Source organism: Mobula birostris, chromosome 23 (genome assembly GCF_030028105.1).
Source record: "Mobula birostris isolate sMobBir1 chromosome 23, sMobBir1.hap1, whole genome shotgun sequence".
Taxonomy (NCBI): Eukaryota; Metazoa; Chordata; class Chondrichthyes; order Myliobatiformes; family Myliobatidae; genus Mobula; species Mobula birostris.
The window spans coordinates 13946513-13972223 of NC_092392.1; the positions used below are offsets into that span (position 1 = coordinate 13946513).

A 25711-nucleotide genomic window follows, 5' to 3' on the forward strand; every position below is an offset into this window, starting at 1 on the left:
CTGCCCGCCTCGATGTCGAAGGTTGAGGTTCGTCGTCTGCTGTGGCTGATGTGGAAGGCTTGCTTGACTGCTGAGCCTTGCGCATTTTTCTATTATACAGTTCTTTAATAAGGACTCAAACCATCCTGCAAATATCCCCTAAACCGACGTACCCTTTCAAAGTTAAAGTCGTACTTTATCATTACTCATTCGGTTTCTGTTGTTATCCGTTTTTCTTCCAATTGCATCAGCTTTTCATCTATCAGTTCTTGGTCATGGGATGCCAAAACCTCTTCAACATCATCTTCGTCAGCTTCCACAAACCAAACTCACTTAGTCCTTACTTCGTTCGGCACGATCAAAACGCTTAATTATGTCTAGTTTTACGCTACGTGTAACACCCTTACGAGCTCTTTCAGGCTTTTCCGATACCATAGAACTCATCTTGCACATGGCTGCTCACAGGCATGTGTTTAAGCAATGCCAGTGAGAATGCCGTTCCGAATCTGGGGGAGAGCGGCTTCTTGGGGTGCGTGCTGATTTTTTTCGCGTGCTGCTTTTTTCGTAACAGTGAAAACACCTGTTAGCGAAAACAGGGTACTAATGTAGGTCTTTCGTAACAGTGAGGTTTCGTAAAGCGAACGTTCAAAAAGCGGGGGACACCTGTATTATGGGATACTTCTGCATTTAGGCAGAAAATAGATATGCAGATTACCCAAAGGGTATAATGCATATTGGTGGCAAATAGCAAAGATCAAGAATTCAGTCCGTTAGCCCTTATCATCAAGGTTCTTCTGGCCGCTGGTGTGGTCCAGTGATACTGCTGACGTAAAGTACAAGGCGTGTATCCACATTGGCTTTCCTTAGACCTTTAAAGCAATGTGTGTGGTCAGCATACTTGGAATAGACCTTTCCAGCAAGACTCCAGGCAGTTTTTTCATCAGTAGGCTATCACCAATACCCAATCTGGAAGGTATGGCACTCTGCAGTTATCATGACTTCATCTGATACCTGGTGATGGAAACTTTTAAGAGTTCACATTAATGCCACACAATACTGTAACATGTTTTCACTCAAAGTATGGATTTCCATCTATTTTACCAAAAAGAAAGGAGTGATTGACAAGCGCATGGGACATCCCAGTGCTACCTCGTGGAAATAGACCTGCTATACGGTTGGAGCACAGCGCATTGTCTTGAGGGCCAGTGGAAATGCTTCTGGCCACCTTTGTCAGTTTCCTCACACAATTTAGCCAGCTTGATTTTCGGGCCCTGTTCTGTCTATCAATTGCCCCATTAAATTGAGGATGGTAAGGACAGGTGAAATGGTGCTTACACTGAAAGGCTTTCATTAGATCCTACATGTCACCATGGCCACAAGGTGAAAAAAAAATGCACCATGTTTACACAAACAGACGCAGTTCTTACAAAGCCATACCATACCCTCATGTTGGTCCCCTGACCTAATCTCCATAATGTTAATCCCAGCATACTGACCTCAGCTGAAAATGGAGAAACCAGTCGAGGGCCATCACTGTATGACCTTATGAGGAAATCTCTATGCTTCAGAACTATTTTGACCAGGCACATGTTCAAGGAAGCTGCCACAAAGAGACAAGACACAGTCCTCAAAGAATATGCCTCTTCTTTCATCGGCTGCATCTGTAAGTACATAGATGACATTGGTACCTTGAGTGATAATCTCATGGCTCCACCAGAAGCGCTGCTGAACACAGAGGTGTAGGCCCTACTGAAGCCCGGGACGCTAACTTCAAGTATAGGGATGGAACAGCTCTCAGAGTAGCCAGGAGAAACCTTATCTCGGGCATCAAAAGGGCAAAGACCACCTATGCATAAAATATCAGGAATACCTGTCTGATAACGATGTGGCTGGGAATCGAGGGCTTTACTGACTACACAAGGAAAAACAGCATCGACTGTACCAGTGACATCTCCCTTCTTGAGGCTCCAAACAACTTTTATGCACATTTCAAGGCATGCAACATAGTGCCTGCCATGAAAGCTGCTCCCCCCCCCCCCCCAGGTGAGCAGCCATTGTAACAGCAGCAGACGTGAAAAGGATCTGCAGGGAGTCAACTCCTGTAAGGCTGCTGGACCAGACAACATCCCAGATCGAGTACTAGGAGTAGGAACACCCACTCACTGACATCTTCAACACTTCACTCATCCAGGCTGCTATCCCCACATGCTCAAATCAGTCGCCATCATCCCTGTTCCTTTAGGTTATTATAGCTGGTGGTGGTTGTGGGGATAAGCTCCCACTACCTATTAAATGCTCCCAATGACATGCGACTCAAATAGCCTCTGACAGCCAAGTCCATCTCCTGGCCTTCACATGTGGCTTAGCTACTAATCCCAGTGAAACTGTTTCTACTGAAGGGAAGGGGCAAAGGTGGGTTACTGGCACCTTAAAACCAGTCACTTCGGGTAGATGGGGTTTGTCAGCAATGGTTGGCAGCTCACCTAGGAGAAGGAAAACTCTGATCTCAAACCTTTGTTGCCTTGCAGCAATCCCCACTCATGCGAAAGGCCTCAAGAGTAAATGCAGAGGGGAAAATCTGAAGCTAGAGCCCTTAAAGCAGTCCTAAATTGAGTTCAATACAGACTGGTAACTCCTGCAATGCTGCTGGTACCAAACTGTAGCAGTCTCTGCTATTCCTTTGGGTTCATCAGATGCGCGGAGAGGGGGAGCTTGCTCTCCATATCATAGTGCCCTGGCTTCCATACCTAGACAGCTAGGATGCAACATCCATGGTTGGCCTTTACCATTGGAGGCCTTGCCTCATCATCAACCCAATACCAACGAACACCTTCAGAACTAAACATGTACCACCCAGTGGCACCAATCATTATGAAATACTTTGAACAGCTGGTAATGGCATATCATGAACTCCATTCCTGCCATATTGGACACTTACCAACATGCTTACTGATGAAACTCCCACTCCTCGGTCTAAATACACCACTCTGCAACTGGGTGTTGGACTTCCTAACCAAAAGACCTCAGATAGTCAGATGCACAACCGCTTCCTCCTCCCCATCGTTCTCAACATATGTGCTCCCCAGGACTATGTACTGTGTCCCCAAGTAATCACATTGTCAAGTTTACTGATAACACAACAGTAGTGGGGCTCAATCACCAGCAACGATGAGACGGCCTACAAAGAGGTGGAAGAGCTCAAAGCCTGGTGCCAGGCAAATAACCTCTTCCTTAATGTCAACAAGACAAAGAAGATTATTGACTTCAGGCGAACTTTCACCACTTACACCCCTCTTTACGTTGGTGGCACAGCAGTGGAAACTGCAAGTAGTTTCAAAGACTGGCTCTAGAACACATTCTGTGCAATCAGGAAAGCTCACCAATGCCTCTACTTTCTGAAGAGGCTGAAGAGAGTTCGACTATGCATATCTATACCCACTGATGTGCTGTAGAGAGCATCCTAATATTGCACAGGATGGAAACTGCATTGCGATGGACATAAAGGTTCTTTAACAGGTAGTCTAAACTACCCAACACATCACTAGCACCAACTTACCTGCCATCAAGGACATGTATGTAGAAAGGTGCTGGAAAAGGGCCAGTAATGTCATGAAGGATCCCATCCACTCTGCTAATGAACTGTTTATTCTACTCCAATGAGGAAGAACACTACCTCACTTTTTAATATACAGTATTTCTGTTTTTGCATGTTTTTAAAAATTGATTCAATATATGTAATTGATTTACTTATTATTATTGTTTTTATTTTATTTATGTATTATTATTGCATTGAACTGCTGCTGCTAAGTTTAACAAATTTCACATTGCATGCCGGTGATAATAAACCTGATTCTGACTACATAGCATCCACACCAGGACCACCAGACTCAAAAGCAGTTACTTTCAAGCAGTAAGAGTGATCAACACCCCCACCCACTAACCTACCGCTCCACAATTCTTATCACCACCACTTTATCTCCTCCTGTTAGTCACCTTATGTGCAGACGCTCCTGTGCTTAGCATCACTTTATGGGCACACAGTCAATGTATATAAGCAATATTGTGTTATTTATATTTATTGTGTTTTTTATTGACACAAGGTACTGCGTGTGCTGGAAATCAGTCCTGATAAAGGGTTTTCCCGAAACATTGATTATTTATTCCCATCCATAGATGCTGCCTGAACTGCTGAGCTCTTCCAGCATATTGTGTGTATTGTTTTTTTTGTGCTGTATCGGATCTGGAATAACAATTATTTCTTTCTCCTTTACACTTGGAAATGAAATTAAACAATCTTGAATCTTGTATTCTTACTACTGCAATAGAAGCGGAGACTTTTCATGCTTGACTGTACAATCTAAACTGTCAATACTAAGAAAACAGTGGAGTATTAGAATTACTGAATTTTGGATAAGATGTTAAACTGAAAAAACACCTGCTTTCTCCAATGTTTTCAAAATATCCAATAGTACTATTCAAGAAAAGGGGGTAAGATTTCCTGGTGTCCTTCCACAATATGATTACATTTAATTATTTGGTCATTTGTGGGATCTTGTTTTGCACAAATTGGTTTGCATGTTTCCCTGTACTATATCAGTAAAAACACCAAGAATGCATTAATTACATCCTGAGATTCAAAAAGGCATCAGATGTATTAAACTTTTTGTGTGTTATGACCTGAATGTAATTTTCAGGAGTAGCAAAACACTGTGGTATTCACTCGAACTGCAATTTTATACACAATTAAGTTGACATCAGGTGCTCCACTTACTACTGTATTGTCTTTAAATTTCCCTTTGCACTTCAAGAAAATGATAAAGACAGAGAATCAAAGTTCAAAGTACATTTATTATCAAAGTATGTGTACATTATACAACCTTGAGATTTGTCTCCTTACAGGCAGCCACAAAACAAGAAACACAAAATAAACCTTTTTTTAAAAAAAAGGACCAACAAGCACCCAATGCACGGAGAGAGAAAAAAAATACAAATCATACAAACAGTAAAAGAAAGCAACAGCATTCAGAACGAAAGTGAGTCCATATTCACAAAGCCTGGAGCAGCCAGAGCAGGCCTACAGCCTCTGCCTCAGTTCATCACACAATGGAACAAAATGTTGTGGGGCTTGCAGACACAAAGCTCGGAGCATCTGGAGCAGACCCAGAGCAAATATCATGGAGCAGCGAGCAAGACCGACCCGTCCTGACCCTCGCATCTGGTCTTGACACCCTGCCTTTTCAATCCATTTAGTTCTGCATTTAAATCATCCAAACATCGGGTAGTTCCTCGCTCTTGGACCCAGGCCCTGACACATTGATACGCTCTGGGCCTGGACCCTGCTGCCATATTCTGGCCTGTGCCCGACCTTTACAAATCAGCCTGGTGCTTGGATCAATCAAACCTCACTCTCGGTTCAGTGTACGGGCTTCAAAATTCCACCACTGTGCACACCACAACTCAGTCTCAACCACCGCCTGGACCTTCTCTGACCACTTCTCGAACATGCCTTAACCCCACTCCGATTTTGCAATGCACCTGCATGCGACCACCGAGTCAGCCTTGCCTTCACTCTCCTCTTCATTATTTTCAGTGATGGTTTACCATAGTTTATTTTAGAGAAAAAATGTTGTTATCAGATATCTCATCTGATTGTCTTGAGTTCTTCTAGGCTCTTAACCTCACTGCATTTAATTTTCTATCCTCAGTAGAGATTACAGAAGGAAGGTGTCAAAAGTGTTCAAAAATTTTAAGTAAAAATTGTTTTTCAAATTTTATATCAAATTTTTATTCTTTAGTGTTGCTTTTTTTAGTCTAATTTTCATTTTCTCTGTTTTAACGTGCAATTTCTGTATGTTTCAGGGAGGAAAGATGTCCAAAAACAAAAAGAAAAAGTTGAAAAAAAAGCAAAAGAGGCAGGCAGAACTTCTAGAGAAACGTATGCAAGAAATAGAAGAGCTGGAGAGAGAAGCAGAAAGGAAGAAGATGGAAGAGATTTTAACAACTGTTACAACAAATGATCAAGAAGGAGAGAAGGTAGTTGAGCTAAAGGAAACAGTGATAGATCCCGCGGTAGATGTGGAGCGACATAATGAGTGCAGTAAGTGTTCTCAGAAAAGACTTTTCTTAAAACAAAACCATGGCATTCCTTTGTATGTATGTATATAAAAGCAACATTCATATTTTTTGTTTTTAAACTTCAGTGTTCAGTTTATGAATTTATTTTGATCTCTGTTTTTAGAAAAACAGATCTTGGGTTAACTTTGTATGACTCATTTCAGATTCCATAGACGTGAGTTTGAACTTTACATTAGTTAAGTTTATTAAACAGTACTTCTCTCCCACAAAATTGAACATCAATTTATTCATTTTGAGGATAAACTTCTTTTTTTCTGATATTTCCAGTCACTTATTTTCTTATCCTTTAATCCTTTTGAGTCTTTTTTGTTTGCATTATGTCTTATTTTTATTGGATTTTGCTCCCTGGACCTATTTGTTTGATTTAACATGTACCTTTTTAATTAACTTACTAGATGAAGTTGATGATCAGGAAGAAAAAGAAGATACAGAGAAAGAAAATGTGGGAAAAGATGAAGTAGAAAATACAGTTACCAGGACAGATACAAAATGTGATGAAACACTGAAAACAAATGGGCACATTGAAAATGGCCCATTTTTACTTGAGCCATTTTGTGATGAGGAAGAAGATGATGATGAGGAGGATGAGGATGATGATGAATGTCCCAATGCAGAAGATAGTCCACTTGATGGACCAAATGCTGAGAATTTAACTTCTAATAATCCTTATGGACAGCTTAATGGAGATATACAAAATGGACAGAATAAGAGCCCAGAGTCTCAATTCTCTGAAATGTCTGAGTCTGTATTTTCCAAGCTTTTAGAATCTGCAGCTTGTGGATCAGATGGATCAACAGTGACTGAGCATGAAGACAGTAGTCCATCACAAGATAGGAGTAGAACTGTATCTGCATCCAGTACTGGAGATGTGCCAAAATGTGAGTATCCACATTATTTGTCCTTTTACAAAATTAATATAAAGGAGCTAAACTTACAATGTATTCTAAATCCATACTGATGTCACTGAATTTATTTAATATTCCAATTAATATGATATTTTTCATTTTAACATGAAAAATTGATTTAACAGTAATAAACTGAAGAAGCCTAGGATTTGTGGATAGCGGTGAATTGACAATGCTGATCACTGACCACAGAGAACCATCCATAAAAGTCAAGCAATTACTCAATTACATTTTCAATCAGTATCAGAGAAATATAACTTGAAGTTCTATGTAAAATATTTTTCATATATACTAGAATTATGTTTGATTATTGATATCATGTAACAAACAACTTAAACATGGTAATAAGAACACTGGTATATTGAGGTGAAAGAATCGTTTTAAATTTCCCTTAGGATTGTTTTACAGCCTTTAAATTCTTTTGGAAATGATACAGAACTTAGATATTAGTTAGATGTTATTCTTTCAGCTCCAATTTATTTGTACCCCTTATTGTTGGCAATATGAGAAGATAAAGTGGTGAAGGAGACCTTGCAAATGCCTAATCAACACAATACCTCCAGAATCAATTAAAATTAAAGATTAAGCTGCATCCTGAATGATGGCAAATGAAATAGTTGAGTTGGAGCCAACTTAGATACAGAGAGAGAAATGGAGACAAAGAATTAGATTTATGGTGAGAAACACAGTTAAAAGGAACTAATTAAAAAGTATATAATTTAAACAAAAACTTTGTTAGAACAACCTACTACCTAAGGAATGAAACTATAAAAGTCAAATTACTCCTTAAATGTAATTGTGAGGTTGAGCGGCTGTCAATTATGTAATAAGATCTTGTGACATAAAATACGAACCCAATTTTGGCTAGTCTAATTTATATTTATGAGGCAACTTGACAAATTTCTGAATGTTCAGAAACAACGTTATCGGAAAATCCAGTTTTTCACAAGATTATATGCAGGGTAATGTAGTTCCAACTATTTATGACCATTATCTCTAAATTGCCTTGACATCCAGTGAGACACAATCCCTGGCGTGACCTGCTGTCAATGTTACCTAATGACTAGCAACTTTACAGAATACTGTGGAAGTATTATAGTCCATATCTTGGATTCATTTCTTAATTTTCCTGCACTTTATTCCTTGTGATTTGCTTGACTTTGAAACATAGTCCTCCTATTCTCTAAGTGAAATATCATAGAACTTTTCTTCGATCAGTCCTAAATTGTCATTTGTTTTCTCTTTTTGGACTGGGAGGAATAAAATGGTCTCCCATGTCATGAGATTGCCTTGATGAAATCAGCTTGTTAATGTCTCTTAAGCTGTTCATGAACATTGAGGTCATTTTATCGTTTTCAAAATGATCATGTGAAGGGAGGCATCAGGAGAGGAAAAAAAAATTATCAGCATGGTATTACGTCTTGCTGAGTTTGCTGTTGATTTGGGCTCCTCTACCCTCAGGAAACCTGGTTCCATGGCACAGTGGAATGATCTTGTTCTTTTAATTTACCTGTTAATTGCCAGCCAGAAAATATTCTGAAATTTCAAAAGAATGGGAGGAGTTCTCATTGAAATTAAATAATTGATTAAAACCATTACGTATATGTCAAACATTTTCAACATCTGTAGATCTGAAACATCAATCTCATGCATCATTTTGGTATATTGCCAGAATGAATACTACGTTCCCCTACATTCTAAATACTAATGTTGGGTCATCAATTTCAATTATTTTTCTCACTGTGGTACGTCAGTATCCTCTGCTGGGATGTTGTAAATCTGGCAGTTTTTGCTAACATGGATTAAAATCAGTCTGGGTTTCTTGCAGAGAAGTGAGAGCAGGAATTCCTTTTTTCCATGTAGAACATCATTGTCACAGTAATCCACGGTAGAGTTGTCTATAGGCCATCAAATAATAACATTGCCACAGGCAATAAACCAAGAAATATCTGATGCAAATAAGAATGGAATGGCAGTTGCCGTGAGGGTATTTTAACATACATAGATTGGTTGATTCTATTTGGTCAAGGCAGTCCTGAGGAGGACTTCATACAATGCATTTATGACAACTTTCTTTGACAGAATGTAACTAAACCAACAATGGAACATGCTATCTTAGATTCGGTCCTGTGCAGTGAGATGGGTAAAATTAGTGATCTTGTATTTTGGAAACCTCTTAGAAAGATTGATCACAGTATGATTGAATTTCTCATATAAATGGAGGGTGCAATTCAATCTAGAACCAATGTATTATGCTTAAACAAGGGGGACAACGTTGTTAAAATTTGTCAAGTGTAGACTGAGAACACAGGCTATATGATGGGACAGTTGAAGAGCAGTGGAATACTTTCAAAGAGAGATTTCAATGCACTTAATAAAAGTGTTCTAGTTAAAAGGAAGGACAGTAAAGGTGGGGGTGATGGAGATAGCCTTGGGTAAATAAAAAAATAAGGGAAGCCTTGAAAGCAAAAGTTCATGAATACAAAGTCACCAAGAGCAGCGGTCCCCAACCACCGGGCCGTGGACTGGTACCGGGCCACAAAGCATGCGCTACCAGGCCGTGAGAAAACGATATGATTTGGCGATATGAGTCAGCTGCACCTTTCCTCATTCCCTGTCATGCCCACCGTTGAACGCACAGGAGGTCATTACCCTTGCATCATCCACGTCAGCGCGGGAAGGAGATCAATTCCTTGAGCTTGCAGATGACGGCAGGCTGAAAAGTATGTTTGACATAACAGCTCTGCCGGCATTCTGGATCAAAGTCAGGGCTAAATATCCTGAGATAGCCACGAAAGCACTGAAAATGTTGCTTTCGTTTCCAATAATTTTCTGCGAAGCGGAGTTTTCTGCAATGAATGCAACGAAAACGAAATTGCGGAATAGACTGGAAATGAGGAACCCCTTTAGTATCGCTGTCTCCCATTACCCCTCGATAAGACCGTCTTGTTTCAGGAAAACAAGCCCAGGGCTCCCACTGATTCAGCAATATTGGTGTGTTGCAATGATTTTATATGTTCGTAAGGGGAAAATATGTGCTGTGTTTAATAACCAATGTTACTTAAAATGTTATGATGCTATTGACTTGCTTATATAACAATTACAACACGGAAACAGGTGATCTCTGCCCTTCTAGTCCGTGCCGAATTCTTACTCCACCTAGTCCCACTGACCTGCACTCAGCCCATAACCCTCCATTCCTTTCCTGTCCATATAGCTATCCAATTTTTCTTTAAATGATAATATCGAACCTGCCTCTACCACTTCTACTGGAAGTTTGTTCAACACCTACTTCAAGCTCCCCTGTCCGCAAGAATATTGTCAATATTAAACTGGTCCTCAGTGCAAAAAAGCTTGGGGACCCCTGGCCAAGAGTAGTGAGAAATTAGAAGATTGGGAAAGCTTCTAAAAACAACAAAGAACCACTAAAGAAACAATAAAGAAAAATATAGATTATGAAAATAAACCAGCATGTAAAATATAAAAACAGATAGGATAAGTTTTTTATGATCACATAAAGCAGAAAAGGGTGTCCATTGGACGGTGGAAAAATAGGAATTAATATAGAGTAATTTGGAAATGGCAGATATTTTAAACATCTATTTTGTTTATGTCTTCATGAAAGAGGACATGTCTAACACGCAAAAGAGATGTTATGGATGTGGTGGGAGGTGAGGACCTCAATACAACTACCATCACTAAAGAGGTAGGCTTAAAGGTAGATAAATCCCTTGGCCCTGATGGAATGCATCCCAGGGTACTGAGAGAAATAGCAGAAGTTTCAGCAGAGGTGCTTTTATGATAACTTATCTCAAATTCTCAGAATTCTAACCGGAGGATGTGTAGAATCTACAGAGAGGTACATGTGGGTGGGCAAGGGTCTGGTAGATGGAGAACAATGTTGGTAAATATGAGGTTATCTACTTCAGAAGGAAAAATAGAAGATCATGTTATTTAAATGGTGAAGATCGTGGCATGCCTTTGTGCAGAGGGACTTGGGAGTGCTTTTGTAGGAATCTTGAAAGGTTGGTTTGGAGTTGAAACAGGTTATCAAGAAGGCAAATGGAATGATGGTCTTCACTGCTAAAAGGATTGAATTTAAGAGCAGGGAGGATACATTGCAACTGTAGTGGGTGCTGGTGAGGCTGCACCTGGAATACTGTATGCAGTTCTGCTCTCCTTACCTGAGAAAATATAAACTAGCTTTGGAGGCACTGCAGAGGATGTTCACCAATTTGCTTCTGGAGATGAGGTGGTTAGCCTATGAGGAGAGATTGAGTCACATAGGGCTATGCTCACTGGAATTCAGAAGAATGAGAGGGAACCTTATTGCAACATATAAAATTATGAAAGGGTTAAAACAGGGTAGAAGCAAGAAAGTTGCTGCCTTTAGTAAATGAGAATATAACTAGTTCAAGTTCAAGTTTAATTGTCATTCAACCACGCATGAATACTACCAAACAAAACTGTTACTTTGGAGCCAAGGTGAAAAATGCAGTTCCAGCAGTCATACTATAGCAGGGGACTTAAGAGTTATGGGAGAATAGGGCTGGTAGGTGAAACTGAGTCCACAGGCAAATCAGCCATGAGTTTATTGAGTGGCAGAGCAGGCTCAATGGGCCAGATGGTTACTTCTGCTCCTTGGTTATTTCTTATGTCCTTGGAAGTTGGAGCTCAAGGGCTTGGAAGAGCAGAATCTAGATGACTTCACCTCCAGTCGATTGAGAGACTGACTGCATTAGAATAAATTTTTATTCATTCATTTTCTTGCTTTTTGTTCTTCTTGTTAAGGTGTTGTCAGAAGACTTTGAATTCCGTATTTGTTCTTGGGCAGTTCTTAGAATGGAAACTTTCTCCCTACTAATTGATTATCTGCTGCTAGGAGAAAGTTGGTTTAAAATACACAGTAGTTAATTTTTTTAAGTAAGAGTAGTTTTCAATGAAACTGATCTTTACAAGACTTTGCTTTAAAATAATCAAAACCCTACGTTCATGATAAATTCCAAACTGTTAAATAAACCTCAAGTTTAAGAATTTCCATGGTGATAGCCGAGGTTAGAAGCATGCAGCTGCCTTTTTATCCTTTTATCACTAATGGAAGATTGGGAGTTATTTCAATTAATAAATAAAAAAACTTGCACATTCAAAGTAGTATTTATCTACCATAAACTGATTATCATATAAGGAAGCACCTTCTATGCAGACAAACAGAAGGTGTTACTTGAATGTTCTGTCCTGAAAATTGCCACATGCACATTGAGGGATTATTTTGTGATAGCTTCCCAGTATTGCAGAATCACGTGTTTCAGCAGCCAAACGTTCATCAGTAAACAAATTTTATAAAACCAGTGCCCCTTTTCTTTTTATATAATTATTTGGTCTGGCTTAGCTCAAATTTTTATTCAGAGTGGTTTGTGAGTTACCAGTTATTTAAGTTGTCAGACATCTTTTTGTTAGTATCTCGGTTGCATTTATGCCACTTCGGCGTCGCTTCTATGACATTTATAGTGATTCTATGGGAACCTTATTTGTGGTGTTGAAATGTGACATAGGACAAGATTTCAAATTCTGTTAAATATAGGAAATCTTTTCTTGATAGCTTACTTTTCTTTTGATTGTAATACTGTTTTAATGTCAATAATTAATAGTTGACATGTAAATTGATTATTTCCTCTGCAGGAGTAAAATTTCACCATGATTCACTTCAGTTATGTTGTTATGATTTATTTTTCACAGACTTACCAATAAAGATTTCTTTTTTTTCGTTCTTACCATTGCAGCTCCATCTATAGATGACCTGTGGCTTCTGTGAGAAGGAATGCAGTTGAGAAATTCTTACACTGAACAGACTGAAGCAGACAAATTAAAAAAAAAACTAATAGAATAGTAATTAAAATAAGAAAAAAGTAATTTTGTTTAAGCCATTGTATAGGAAACAATGGACATTGAGGGGCATTTAAATATGAGACATAAATAATAGAGGAAGTAGAATAATGGTTAAGAAAGATCTGCAGTATTAATTTTCTTGGTCTTAAAAATGTAGAATATTATTTGTTTTTTAGTGCCAGATCTGTTTCACTAATTGTGATTTATTAAACTACTAAAAGCTCATTCATTCCTGATTTGATAGCTCCAAACATTTTCATCTGTTTGTCTGCATTGATTCCATTTCATTGGTTGCATCATTGCCATCTATGGAAGACACAGAAACGGACAGATTTCTATATAATTCTGTGTCTAGACACCAGAACATAGTTTCTGTTTTCCCTGCAGCCACAAACAGCAGCTGCATACAGAGTTACTATTAATAGTACTCCAAAATCTGGGATGTTACTTCTTGTTGAGGTTATTGTGCACTTACTGTTTGGAACTTCTTGTTTATGCAGATAATTGCAGTTTAAATAATTTGTTTGACTTTTTCTTTGCACAGCAACTTTGATAACTCTAAAGATTCTAATTATTTCTGTTTTGCAGTAAAGATTCGTGCTGCAGATTTGTTGGTAAATCCACTTGATCCAAGAAATGCAGAGAAAATCAGAGTTAAAATTGCTGATCTGGGAAATGCTTGTTGGGTTGTAAGTATAATAATGCATGCTATCATGTTAATCATTTATTTACAGGACTGTTCACAAGATTCAGATTGGGTTTTATGATCAAGTAATTAAAAATCCTGAGAAATTGTTGTAATTCTCTCTTCGCCTAGTGGCTTACTATAGGGGGTGATAATCCCCAGCCCGGCCAAACTTAAGAAATCTCGTTTGGGTGGATGCTGCATGATCCGTCCCCTGTTACAAATTAGTACCCTGAAATAACAAACAGTACACAATATGCGATTATAACTCTTACTTTGACTATATGGTTAGTAGAGAAACGAAATAAAAGAATAAAAAAAAGGGCTCAATCTTATTAACAGTCTGTGCGCAAAGTTGGAGCTCACTCATACACGGACCAGCCCCATTGACCTCCTCTGAGTCCACCCCGTCTGGCAATCTACCAAATCTCACTGTCTCACTCTCACGCCACCCCCCTCACGGACCCCCCCTCCTCGCGGGACCCCTCCCCCTCACAGCCCCCTCCACACACACACACCCACACACACACACACCCCCACACACACACACACCCCCACACACACGCACCCCCCCCCACACACCCCCCCCCACATACACCCCCCCCCCACATACACACACACCCCTCACACACACACCCCCTCTCTCTCACTCACTCAAGCCCGCAAACTCAATTGCGTCCAGATTCACAAGACAGGGCAACAAAATCCTGATTGGCTAACATGCATCCCATTGTCCTGTTATCTCCAGCATTAACCCAAACATTGCTGCTACAGAGAAACCGTTACTTCAGCAGTGAACATTACAAAGAAGCCATTACATTAGCAGTGAAACCTTACAGTGCGTTACATTACATTTTATAGAAATGTAATTAAATAAATTTATTATAGTCTGTCTTTCAGCCAAATTACTTGAGTTCAGAATTGAAATAGGGCTGGTTAATATACTGAATAATGGTAGTATTAGTTCATTTTTGGAATGTTAGCTCAAGTCCAGTTTAAGCTAGAGAGACTAAACTTGCTTGATACTACTGTTGGGAAGGAGATGCACAAGCTTGAAGACCTGCATTCAATGGTTTAAGAGCAGCTTTTTCCCCTCCATCATCAGATTTCTGAATTGCCTGTGAACCCATGAATATTACTTCATTATTTTTATTAGCACAATTTATTTACTTTGTAACTTATAATAATTTAATGTATTTCCATTGTATTGCTGCCGCAAAACAACAAACTTCATGTCAGATAAGTCAGTGATAAAAATTCTGATCCTGAGCTCAAAAATCGGTATAAATTGGCATTAACCTGGCCATCCCAATCAGTCTCTAAAGAGAAGAGATTCCTTCCTGTGTTGTTGGTTGATCACCTGAGATTGGATCAAGCCACTTTGCCAGAAGGAGCACTGAAAGCAGCCACGTGCTACTGGCATTTAGTGCTATAATTACTATCACATAATATAGGTATCTCCCTATATTTGCACAGTTTAAAATAAATGGAAAGTAAAGAAGCTATTTTCCAAACACAGTTGCTTCCAAGATGTTTTGAAAGGAGCTGAGCAAAGGAAGTTAGTGAAATTAATGCTGTTTCTGAAACCAAACTATTTTTATGAATCAAAAAGGATTAGTAAATGAACATTGTAATTTTGCTAAGATAACTGTGCAATTATGTTTATTCTTTTAGCAAGATGTCAAATTTGAAATAGTGAAATGAGGTCAAACTAAAGTTAGGTTTTAAGAGGCCAAACCAAATAGTATGCTTTGTTCTGTTATAAAACTTGTTTTGAAAAGTTGAGTTAAAACTCAACAGTTGTCTCCAAAATCTACATGAAGGTGATAGGCTCAGATTTTTGCAGATTCATCATTCAGTTTTCATTGTCAATAAATATACTATTTGCTTTCCAATTTTAAATCCCCTATTTGATTTTTTATGACTAGTTAATTTATCATGAATTTTGTAAGACAGAACAAGCAATCTATGCTTGTGTAGAAAATAACTTTAAAAATTAATTGCAGCACAAGCATTTTACAGAAGATATCCAGACACGACAGTATCGATCAATAGAAGTTCTAATTGGTGCTGGGTACAGTACACCTGCTGATGTATGGAGTACAGCTTGTATGGTAAGCTTATTATTTTGAAATTTAAATAGTTCTTTCAAAATTGCAAAATGCATTGCTTCTTCAAAACCATACTTAGGTTAAATTTTGCTACATTCATTTATATAAATGATGTAACATTTAAATAAATTCTTGGTGCTTAATATTTCCAGAAGTTGTGTTTTTCATAACTTGATAAATTTGCCCATATGTTTACTTACCAATCTCATGCACATCAAAACATACAGTGAAATGCATTATTTGCATTAACAATAAACATAACCTAAGGATGTGCTGCGGATAGCCTGCAAGTGTCACTACACATTCCGGCACTGACGTACGGTAGCATATTCAGTAGAACACAACAAGCAACAGAAGAGAAAAACTCTTTGGTCCCTGGATTTTGTTGTGAACAGCGAAGTGATAGCACTCGACCCTGACCTCAAGGAAAGCTAGCCAAAGGAAAACAAAAATCTATCAGTTTTCTGGTGCGGATTTACCACTATCTGATGTCAATTGATGTTGTGGTCTGACATGGAATCATTAATATTTAGTAGTAACAGTGATGGACATTTAATCTAAAGAATTTTCAAGGACAAGAGACTATAACTCAACTTTTAAGTTATATTTTAAATACTTATCAGAACAAAAATGATTGAAAATTCAATGCGTTATTAAGTTGGAATTATCCATAAACTTAAAAGATAATTAAATTTTAACATACTCAACTAACAGAATGACAATCCAAACACCAAACATTCAAAATTTGGGGTTAAGGATATTATTATTTTTTTTAAATATAATTTTTATTGAGTTTTCAAAAAGAATACATGAAAAGATAAAATCTACCCTCCCCCCCCCCATATATATAGCCCTACCTAAAAAGAAAGAAAGAGAGAAAAAAGAAAAGAACCGCCTGGGTGTTGGAAGGTTTCCACATGCTCCATGGGATTCAAAATAAATTTGGTATAATTATTCGTTACTTTCCCCAAGGGACCAAGGTCTTTATTGGAGCACTTAAATATGCCATCCTATCTTTTGTAAATAAGGCCGCCAAATATTCAAAAATGTTACATATTTATCTCTTAAATTATAAGTAATTTTTTCGAGTGGAATAGAACTAGCCATTTCATTATTCCAACGATCCATACTTAAATACGAATCAGATTTCCAAGTAACTGCTATAGTCTTCTTAGCTACTGCCAATGCAATTTTTATAAATTCTTTCTGATATTTATTCAATTTAAGTTTCGGTTTTATCCCTTCAATATCACCTAATAGAAATAATACAGGGTTATGTGGAAGTTGAGTTCCAGTAATTTGTTCCAATAAGACTCTTAAATTTATCCAAAAGGGTTGAATTTTAAAACAAGACCAAGTAGAATGTAAAAAAGTACCAATTTCTTGATTACACCGAAAGCATTTATCAGATAGATTTGAATTTAATCTATTTATTTTTTGTGGTGTAATATATAATTGGTGTAAAAAATTATATTGTACTAATCTAAGTCGAACATTTATTGTATTTGTCATACTGTCAAGACAGAGTCTTGACCAATTTGTTTCATCAATATTAATATTCAAATCTGTTTCCCATTTTTGCTTTGACTTATGGGTTCCTTGTTTAATTGTCTGTTCTTGAATCAAATTATACATACAAGAAATAAATTTTTTAATTTTCCCTTTTTGAATTAAAATTTCAATTTCATTAGGTTTTGGCAAAAACATTGTTTGACCCAGCTTACCTTTTAAGTAAGCCTTTAATTGAAAGTAACAAAAGAAAGTATTATTAGATATTTTATATTTATCCTTTAATTGTTCAAATGACATCAAAATACCTCGTTCAAAACAATCTCCTATAAATTTAATCCCTTTTTGGTACCAATTATATAAAAGTTGATTGTCCATTGTAGAAGGAATAAGTCTGTTTTGAAACAAAGGTCTCCTTGCTAATAGAGATTTCTGTGTTTCATTATCATCATTTATCTTATTCCATAAATCAATCAAATGTGTTAATATAGGAGATTCTTTCTTTTCCCGTATCCATTTAGATTCCCATTTATATATAAAATCTTGAGGTCTATTTTCTCCTATCTTATCTAGTTCTATTTTAATCCATGCTGGTTTTTGATCATCGAAGAAAGATGCAATAAATCTAAGTTGATTTGCTTTATAATAGTTTTTAAAGTTTGGAAGTTGTAACCCTCCTAAATTTACATGTCAATTTTTCCAATGATATTCTTGACATTTTACCTTTCCAAAGAAATTTTCTCACACATTTATTTAACTCTTGAAAAAATTTCTGTGGCAATTGTATTGGTAATGTTTGAAACAAATACTGTAATCTAGGAAATATATTCATTTTTACAACATTGACTCTACCTACTAATGTTATTGGTAGTATCATCCATTTGTCAAAATCTTCTTGAATTTTTTTCAACAGTGGTAAATAATTAAAATTATATAAATTCTTTACATCATTATCAAGTCTTATACCTAAATACTTTATACCATTTACCGGCCATCTAAATTGGGTTACTAATCGACATTGACTATAGTCTCCTTTAGTAAAATTTCACTTTTATCCCAATTTATTTTGTAACCTGATACCTTCCCATATTCATCCAATCTAGAAGATAGTTTATGTAACGAATGTTGTGGGTTTGTTAAATAGATCAAAACATCATCGGCAAAAAGATTAATTTTATATTCCTCCTGATTAACTCTAAAACCCATAATATCTGGATCAATTCTGATTAGTTCTGCTAATGGCTCTATCGCCAGTACAAATAAAGCAGGTGATAATGGACAACCTTGTCTAGTTGACCTTTTTAACTGGAATGGTGTTGAAATTTGAGAATTTGTCACTACTTTAGCTTTAGGGTTAGAATTTAAAGTTTTAATCCAATTTATAAAAGATGTTCCTAACCCATATTTTTCTAATACTTTAAATAAAAAATCCCATTCTAATCTATCAAATGCTTTTTCTGCATCCAAAGCTACTACTATACTCTTCTCATCCCTTTTTTGTGCCAAATGAATTATACTGAGTAGCCGGGTTACATTATCTGCCAATTGTCTATTTTTAATCAATCCTGTTTGATCCATATGTATTAATTTTGGTAAATATTTAGATAATCTATTCGATAAAATTTTTGCTATTATTTTATAATCCGTATTCAATAAAGAAATAGGCCTGTATGGTGTTGGTTTCATAGGGTCTCTGTCTTTTTTTGGCAATAGTATTACAATCGCTGTTGAAAAAGATTCTGGAAGTTTATGTATTTTTTCTGCTTGATGTATTAGTTCTATAAAAAGAGGAAATAATAAATCTTTAAATTTTTTATAAAATTCAGCTGGAAAACCATCTTCTGGAGATTTATTACTTTGGAGTGATCCTAAAGCTTCTTCAACTTCTTTTAATGTAAAAGGCATATCTAATCCCTTCTGTTCTTCCAAATTCAATTTTGGAAAAGAAATTTGTGATAAAAACCTTTCTATCTCATTAACATCATTTTGGGATTCTGATTGATATAATTCAGAATAGAAATTTTTAAAAGTTTCATTTATTTCAAGAGGTTTATAAGATATTTTATTTGCCCTTGTTCTAATTGCATTTATTGTTTTGGAAGCTTGTTCTGTTTTCAACTGCCAGGCAAGAATTTTATGTGCTCTCTCACCTAACTCATAATACCTTTGTTTAGTTCTTATAATTGCTTTTTCCGTTCTATATGTCTGAAGCGTATTATATTGTAACTTCTTATTAACAAGTTGTCTTCGTTTTTCTTCTGACATATATCTTTGAGATTCTTTTTCTATTTTTGTAATCTCTTTTTCCAATTGATCTAGTTCTGCCATATATTCTTTCTTAATTTTAGACGTATAACTTATTATCTGGCCCCTAAGATATGCTTTCATCGCATCCCATAATATAAATTTATCATCCACTGAATGAAAATCTGTATCCAAAAAAAATTGAATCTGCTTTTTCATAAAATCACAGAAATCTTGACGTTTTAATAATGTTGAATTAAATCTCCATCTATAAGCCACTTCTTCTGTATCAGCCATTATTATTGTCAATAATAAAGGGGAATGATCTGATAATATTCTTGCTTTATATTCCATATTTTTCACTCTGTGTTGAATATGCATTGATAATAGAAACAAATCTATCCTTGAGTAAGTTTTATGTCTATGGGAATAGAACGAATAGTCTCTTCCTTTAGGATTGATTCTTCTCCATATATCAATCAAATTTAAATCGTTCATCAATGATAAAGTTAAATTTACTACCTTCGATTTTATAACAGCCTTGGTTGATCTATCTAAGACTGGGTCTAAGCAAAAATTAAAGTCTCCTCCAATTAATATTTTTTTCATGTGCATCCGCCAAATTCAGAAAAGCTTCTTGTATGAATTTTGCATCATTTTCATTTGGTGAATAAATATTCATAAAAGTCCATAATTCAGAAAAAAGTTGACAATGTATAATCACATATCTCCCCGCAGAATCAGTTATTACATTTTGTATTCTAATTGGTAACGTTTTATTGATCAAAATTGCTACTCCCCTCGCTTTTGAATTAAATGAAGCCGCAACAACACTTCCCACCCAATCTCTCTTTAGCTTCTGATGTTCTGTTTCTGTTAGGTGTGTTTCCTGTAAAAAAAGCTAAATCTATCTTCATTTTTTTAATATGTGTTAAGATTCTTTTTCTTTTCACTGGTCCATTAAGCCCATTAACATTAAAACTCAAAAAATTCAATAAATTAGTCATTATTCTTAACAAAGTTACTCCAATCTAAAACATTACTTATCTTCTCAACTCTCATAGTTCCTTGGGGAATCTCTTTAAACTTCACCATGTTGCTATGTGTTTCCCTCCCAACCTTCCAGGCAAAAAGAAAGAAAAGATAGAAAGAATACAAAAAAAGAAAAAACAAAATACCCCCCCACTAATGTTGTGAATGAAAAGATACACAACACTACCCCGCTCCATTTTACGGGTCGTGGCAAAAGCCACGCTTGCACACATGATTAGCGTAGCAATCGATCAGTGTTTCTTCCAGTTCCCCCGCAACAAAAAAAAATTATATATATATATAGGCAAAATTAATGTTACTATTCCCAACTAATATTCCTCCAGTTTTAACCTTTCTTACCCCCCTCGTATAATTAATGATATATTTATACATTCATCCAGCTTCAAAAATCCAACAAGTCCATTCTTTAACCCAATCTTCATCTTCTGGCTCCCCTGGATTTGTTCTTGTATCTGGTGAATATTCAGAGAATCTCGCACAAACTGCTCTGCTTTCTGGTAGTCATCAAAAAATCTTTTTTCTCCACCAGGCAAAAAAATCTTCAAGGTTGCAGGATAACGCAATATAAATTGATAACCATGATCCCATAGGGTTTTTTTTCACTGGATTAAATTTCTTCCTTCTCTTCAAAAGTTCATAACTTATATCAGGGTAGAAAAAAAACTTTGTTCCCTTTAATTATCAATGGCCCTTTTCTATCCTTGGCAGCTCGAGCAGCTGCCTGTAGAATCCTTCCCTTGTCTTGAAATCTTAAGAATTTTATTAAAATCGATCTTGGATATTGGTCATCTTTTGGTTTTGGTCTTAGAGCTCTATGTGCCCGCTCAATTTCAATTGGTCGAACCTCCTCTTCCATTTGCAAAACATCCGGGATCCATTTTTGAAAAAATTCTATTGGTTTTTCTCCCTCCGTACCTTCTTTAAGACCAACAATTTTAATATTATTACGTCTACTGAAATTTTCCAACATGTCCACTTTCTCCAAGAGTCGATTTCTTTCCGAGTTCCAGACAAGCAAATCATTTTCTGTTTTTTCCACTCTATCATTCATATGCCCCATTGCTCTTTCCATCTTTTGAAGCTTCTTATCCATTTTGTCCTGTCTTTCCATAACTTTATTATAGCACATCTTCGTATCTCTAAGCTCTTCTCTTACTTTTCTTAGTTCAGCCGTTAATTGCAATATAGCCTCTCTTACATCTCTATCATCTCCTTTACTTCCAATCGCTTCCAATTCTTCCTCCTCCTCTTCATCTGTGTTCTCTGCAGAATCCAATTCTGACTCTGAGTCATTTTCAATTGCAGTGGGTGTCGGTTCTTGTAGTTTGCGTTGTGTCGATTTGCGCATGCTCTCTTCTTTGCGCATGCGCATTTCCAGTGCCTTCTTCGAAGAACCCGTTACCACCGCCATTGCTCCCTGTTCTACCGAAGGAGATCCAACCTGAGTCCGAGGCTCCATCGTTGCAGTAGGCCCTTTTTTCTTCCCCTCTTGCGGCTGCTTCGCAACAGCAGACTTCTTTTGTTGCGGTTTAGGAGGCATATCGTAAAGTAGTCTTACAAAGTTTATAAATAGTTTTCAGAAAATATTTATTAACTTTGTTTTGTTTAAACGGTACTTTACTGATTTGTTGCGGGACAGCTGGATTTACACGTCTCAATCCCACGTCATCACGTGACGCCCCCCTTAAGGATATTATTAAATAGTGTTTGTGGATGAGTATGCTCTTAAAATCACTTGTACTTAGTGTAAGAAAAGCACATTTACCGGGAAGTTCTAAGAATTTTACAGTAAAAAATGTTTTTTTAAAGTTCTTCCAGTTCATTTTTTCTGCTTATTACATGAAACAGTAGTCTCTATGACAGAGCAAGAAAACACTGAAAAAATATCTACCTCTGACATTTCCCCTAAACTTTCCTCCACTCACCTTAAAAGGTTTTCTTCTGGCATTAACCATTGCAGCCCTGGGAAAAAGGTGCTGGCTGTCCACTCTTTCAATGCTGAATATCGTCCTATACACCACTATCAAGTGTTCTCATCCTCATTTGTTCCAAAGAAAATAATCAATACCTCACTCAACTTTTTTTCATATAACATGTTCCCTAATGCTGGCAGCATCTTGGCAAATCAACTGCAGAATCCATCCTTGTGTATCAGGTTGGTTTAATATAGTGTTTCCCAACCTTCTTTAGCCCAATGCCTTCCTAAAGCACCTTCTGCGATAGTGAGCCTGGGTGAGTCTGTGGTTGTAAAATTTTGTTGTTCACATCGGTTGCCACTTTATTTACATAATAGTGTGGCTGCATTTCAAAATTAAAAGTGAAGTTTTTTTGAAAGCCCCAAGGATATATTAAAGGGCAAAATAATTCTATCTGTTTGATCTTGGATTTATTTGGCTACTTTCAGAAGTAAGGCATTCATAAAGGAACAGCAAATATATTACTAAATATTTTTTAAGTGTTTCAGAAGTTGATAAAGTGTGTCTAAATGAATGATTATTGATTATACCTGTTAAATTTTTACTTTATCTTTCAAAAGGCCTTTGAACTTGCAACTGGAGATTATTTATTTGAACCTCATTCTGGTGAAGATTATTCAAGGGATGAAGGTGAGTAATATGCACATTGAAAAGCTTATATTAAACTTGAATATTTTAATTTAATTCACTTTGCTGTGAATGTTCCTAGCTTATGATGATTTCTCCACCAAATAAAATTTCATTTTCTAATTCTCAACTTCATTTATTTTTCACTTCTATACATTTTTACTCCTGAGTTATTTAAAACATGTTGATTTAATTTGTGACCAACAACTAAAACTATTACTGCTTGAATGTGTATTTTGGGTTATTGCTTAAGATTTGTGAATTGATGAATGGATGTTCCTGTGAATAATTAATGATAGTCACAGTTTATTCCTTGATATACAGATATGAATTATTAAAGAGTAGACATTTTACTTGTATTGAACACAATAATAAACCAATGAAGGAGAAGAATTGTGAGGAATTGATGATTTCTTTAGCATTACTAAAGCAGAAATATTCTTGAACTAATGATTCTCCCCTCAATTTTCAATTAAAAGATTATTGCTTCAGCTTCCACACACAAGGAGGCATTCAGTATTTGTGTAGGAGTGGGTGGAGAGTTTCTCGACATATAAGCCATTAGTTATTCTAACCCACTTGGCGCGTGACCAAGTGGTTAAGGCATCGGTCTAGTGATCTGAAGGTCGCTAGTTCGAGCCTCAGCTGAGGCAGCAGGTTGTGTCCTAGAGCAAGGCACTTAACCACACATTGCTCTGCAACGACACCAATGCCAAGCTGTATTGGCCCTTGGACAACATTGGTGGAGTGGAGAGGGGGGACTTGCAGCATGGGCAACTGCCGGTCTTCCATACAGCTTTGCCCAGGCCTGTGCCCTGGAAATCTTCCAAGGTGCAAATCTATGGTCTCATGAGACTAACAGATGTCAATATTCTAGATCAATGTGACATTTCCTGGGTTAATGTGGGTTCCCATTGGATATGTTATAATGTCCCTGCATATCAGACAATATTGCCAGGGAGCTGGCAGACTGCTAACTTGATGCCAATTAGAAAAGAGGGATAAATTTAAAGATCAGCTTAACACTTGTAAGAATGCTTTTATTTTAAAAAAAGGATATTACAGAAAAAAATATTTGCAAACTATATATCTAAATAGTCGGTGCTAATTTCAAACGAGAAGGCCATGCTTGACCAAGCTTATTCAAGAGTAAAGAGACAAAATATGAAAGTAAAGTGATGCTGGTAATGTATATGAACTTTCAGTAGATTCTTGATTGCATCAGCATGTTACAGTGACAGAGGAAAGTGATAGCAAGCTGGCTGCATAGCAGAAATCAATAAGTGTTAACAGTTTCTAAAATTGGCAGAACATGGGAAATGATGTTTATGGTTTCTAACTCCAAAACATAAAATTAATTGGGGAAAAAAAACATGGAGAGACCAGGAAAACGTGTACATTTCGTTTCTTTAGTTTAGCAGGATATACACTTATGCTGTGGTGGCTTGATGATGTATGCCATTCACATACTTTTACATATAACTTGTAATGAATTATTTAAACAATGCTTAATCAAACAATATATTTAAAATATTACTGAAATACTAAATACGTTATAGTGACAGGATAAATAAAAGCAAGCTGGCTGCATAGCAGGAATCGATAAATGTTAACAGTTTGTAAAACAGGCAGAACATAGTAAGTGGTGTTCAACAAGGCGTAGTGCTGGGAAGACTGTTCTTCACTATTTGCATAAATAATATTTGGGAATCAAGTCCAATTTTAAGATTTATGGAGAACAATTTGGTTCATTCAAATACTGTGAGTATATGGCAATTATAAACATTAATAGTTAGCAAATAAGTTGTGTGGGAAAGGATACATCCAGGGATGGTGATGTAAAGTTCTGGACATTGCCTTAAAGTTGTGATTCCATATGTGTGATTGTATCAGCCTGTTGCTTTACTAAAACTGGAAAGGTAGTTTTAAAGACTAGACTCAAGATATTACTGGGAGGGTGTTTATTCAGTGTTATTCTTCTTAATGTTTGTTCATTGCTGTTTGATTTAATCCCATCAGTTCACTATGATTTTGATGCTCCATTTTTAAAAGCTTACCAGGACATTTTATAACTTAAACATATGGGGAGAAAATAATTGAACCAACATTTATTATTCAACCTTAAATTTGCTCTTTGAATTGAGTAGCTTGGTCAAGCATTTCTGAGAGCTATGAAAAGTTAGTGACATTGTTCTGGATCTGGGAGAGTCAGACTAGATGAGGAAAGTAGGTAGCCTTCATCAAAGACATCAGTAAATTAGATGAGGTATAATGACAATCTAGTAGTTAGGTGGTCACCAAATATCATACTAATGCTTTTCAGTACAGTGTAATGGAACTCCATTTCATGACTTGATCTCTAGATTAATAGTAACATATTAATAAATTGTAGCATATTCCGAATTATGAAGGTTTTGAGAGGTTAAAGATGAAGATAATGCTGTTAACTGTGGGGAGGACAAAATGAATGACCATTCATATGAGGTGCAAGTTTATTGGGGTATCTGTGAGAAAATTTGAATAATGGAGCACTACAGCACAGAAACACACCCTTTGGTTCATCTAGTCTGTGCCAACCTGTTATTCTGTGTAGTCCCATCG

At 36.6% G+C, this 25711-nt stretch overlaps 1 protein-coding gene across 13 annotated transcripts in view; it reads left to right on the forward strand.

Moving 5' to 3' along the window:
• srpk2 (SRSF protein kinase 2) overlaps positions 1–25711 on the forward strand; it is a 233143-nt gene that overhangs the window by 183955 nt on the left and 23477 nt on the right. For all 13 annotated transcript variants that reach the window (XM_072240919.1, XM_072240924.1, XM_072240922.1 and 10 more), the window contains 5 exons: positions 5839–6076; positions 6510–6992; positions 13494–13594; positions 15597–15704; positions 23044–23113. In XM_072240919.1, the coding sequence (XP_072097020.1) occupies positions 5839–6076; positions 6510–6992; positions 13494–13594; positions 15597–15704; positions 23044–23113 (1000 nt within the window). The remainder of the gene's footprint in view (positions 1–5838; positions 6077–6509; positions 6993–13493; positions 13595–15596; positions 15705–23043; positions 23114–25711) is intronic.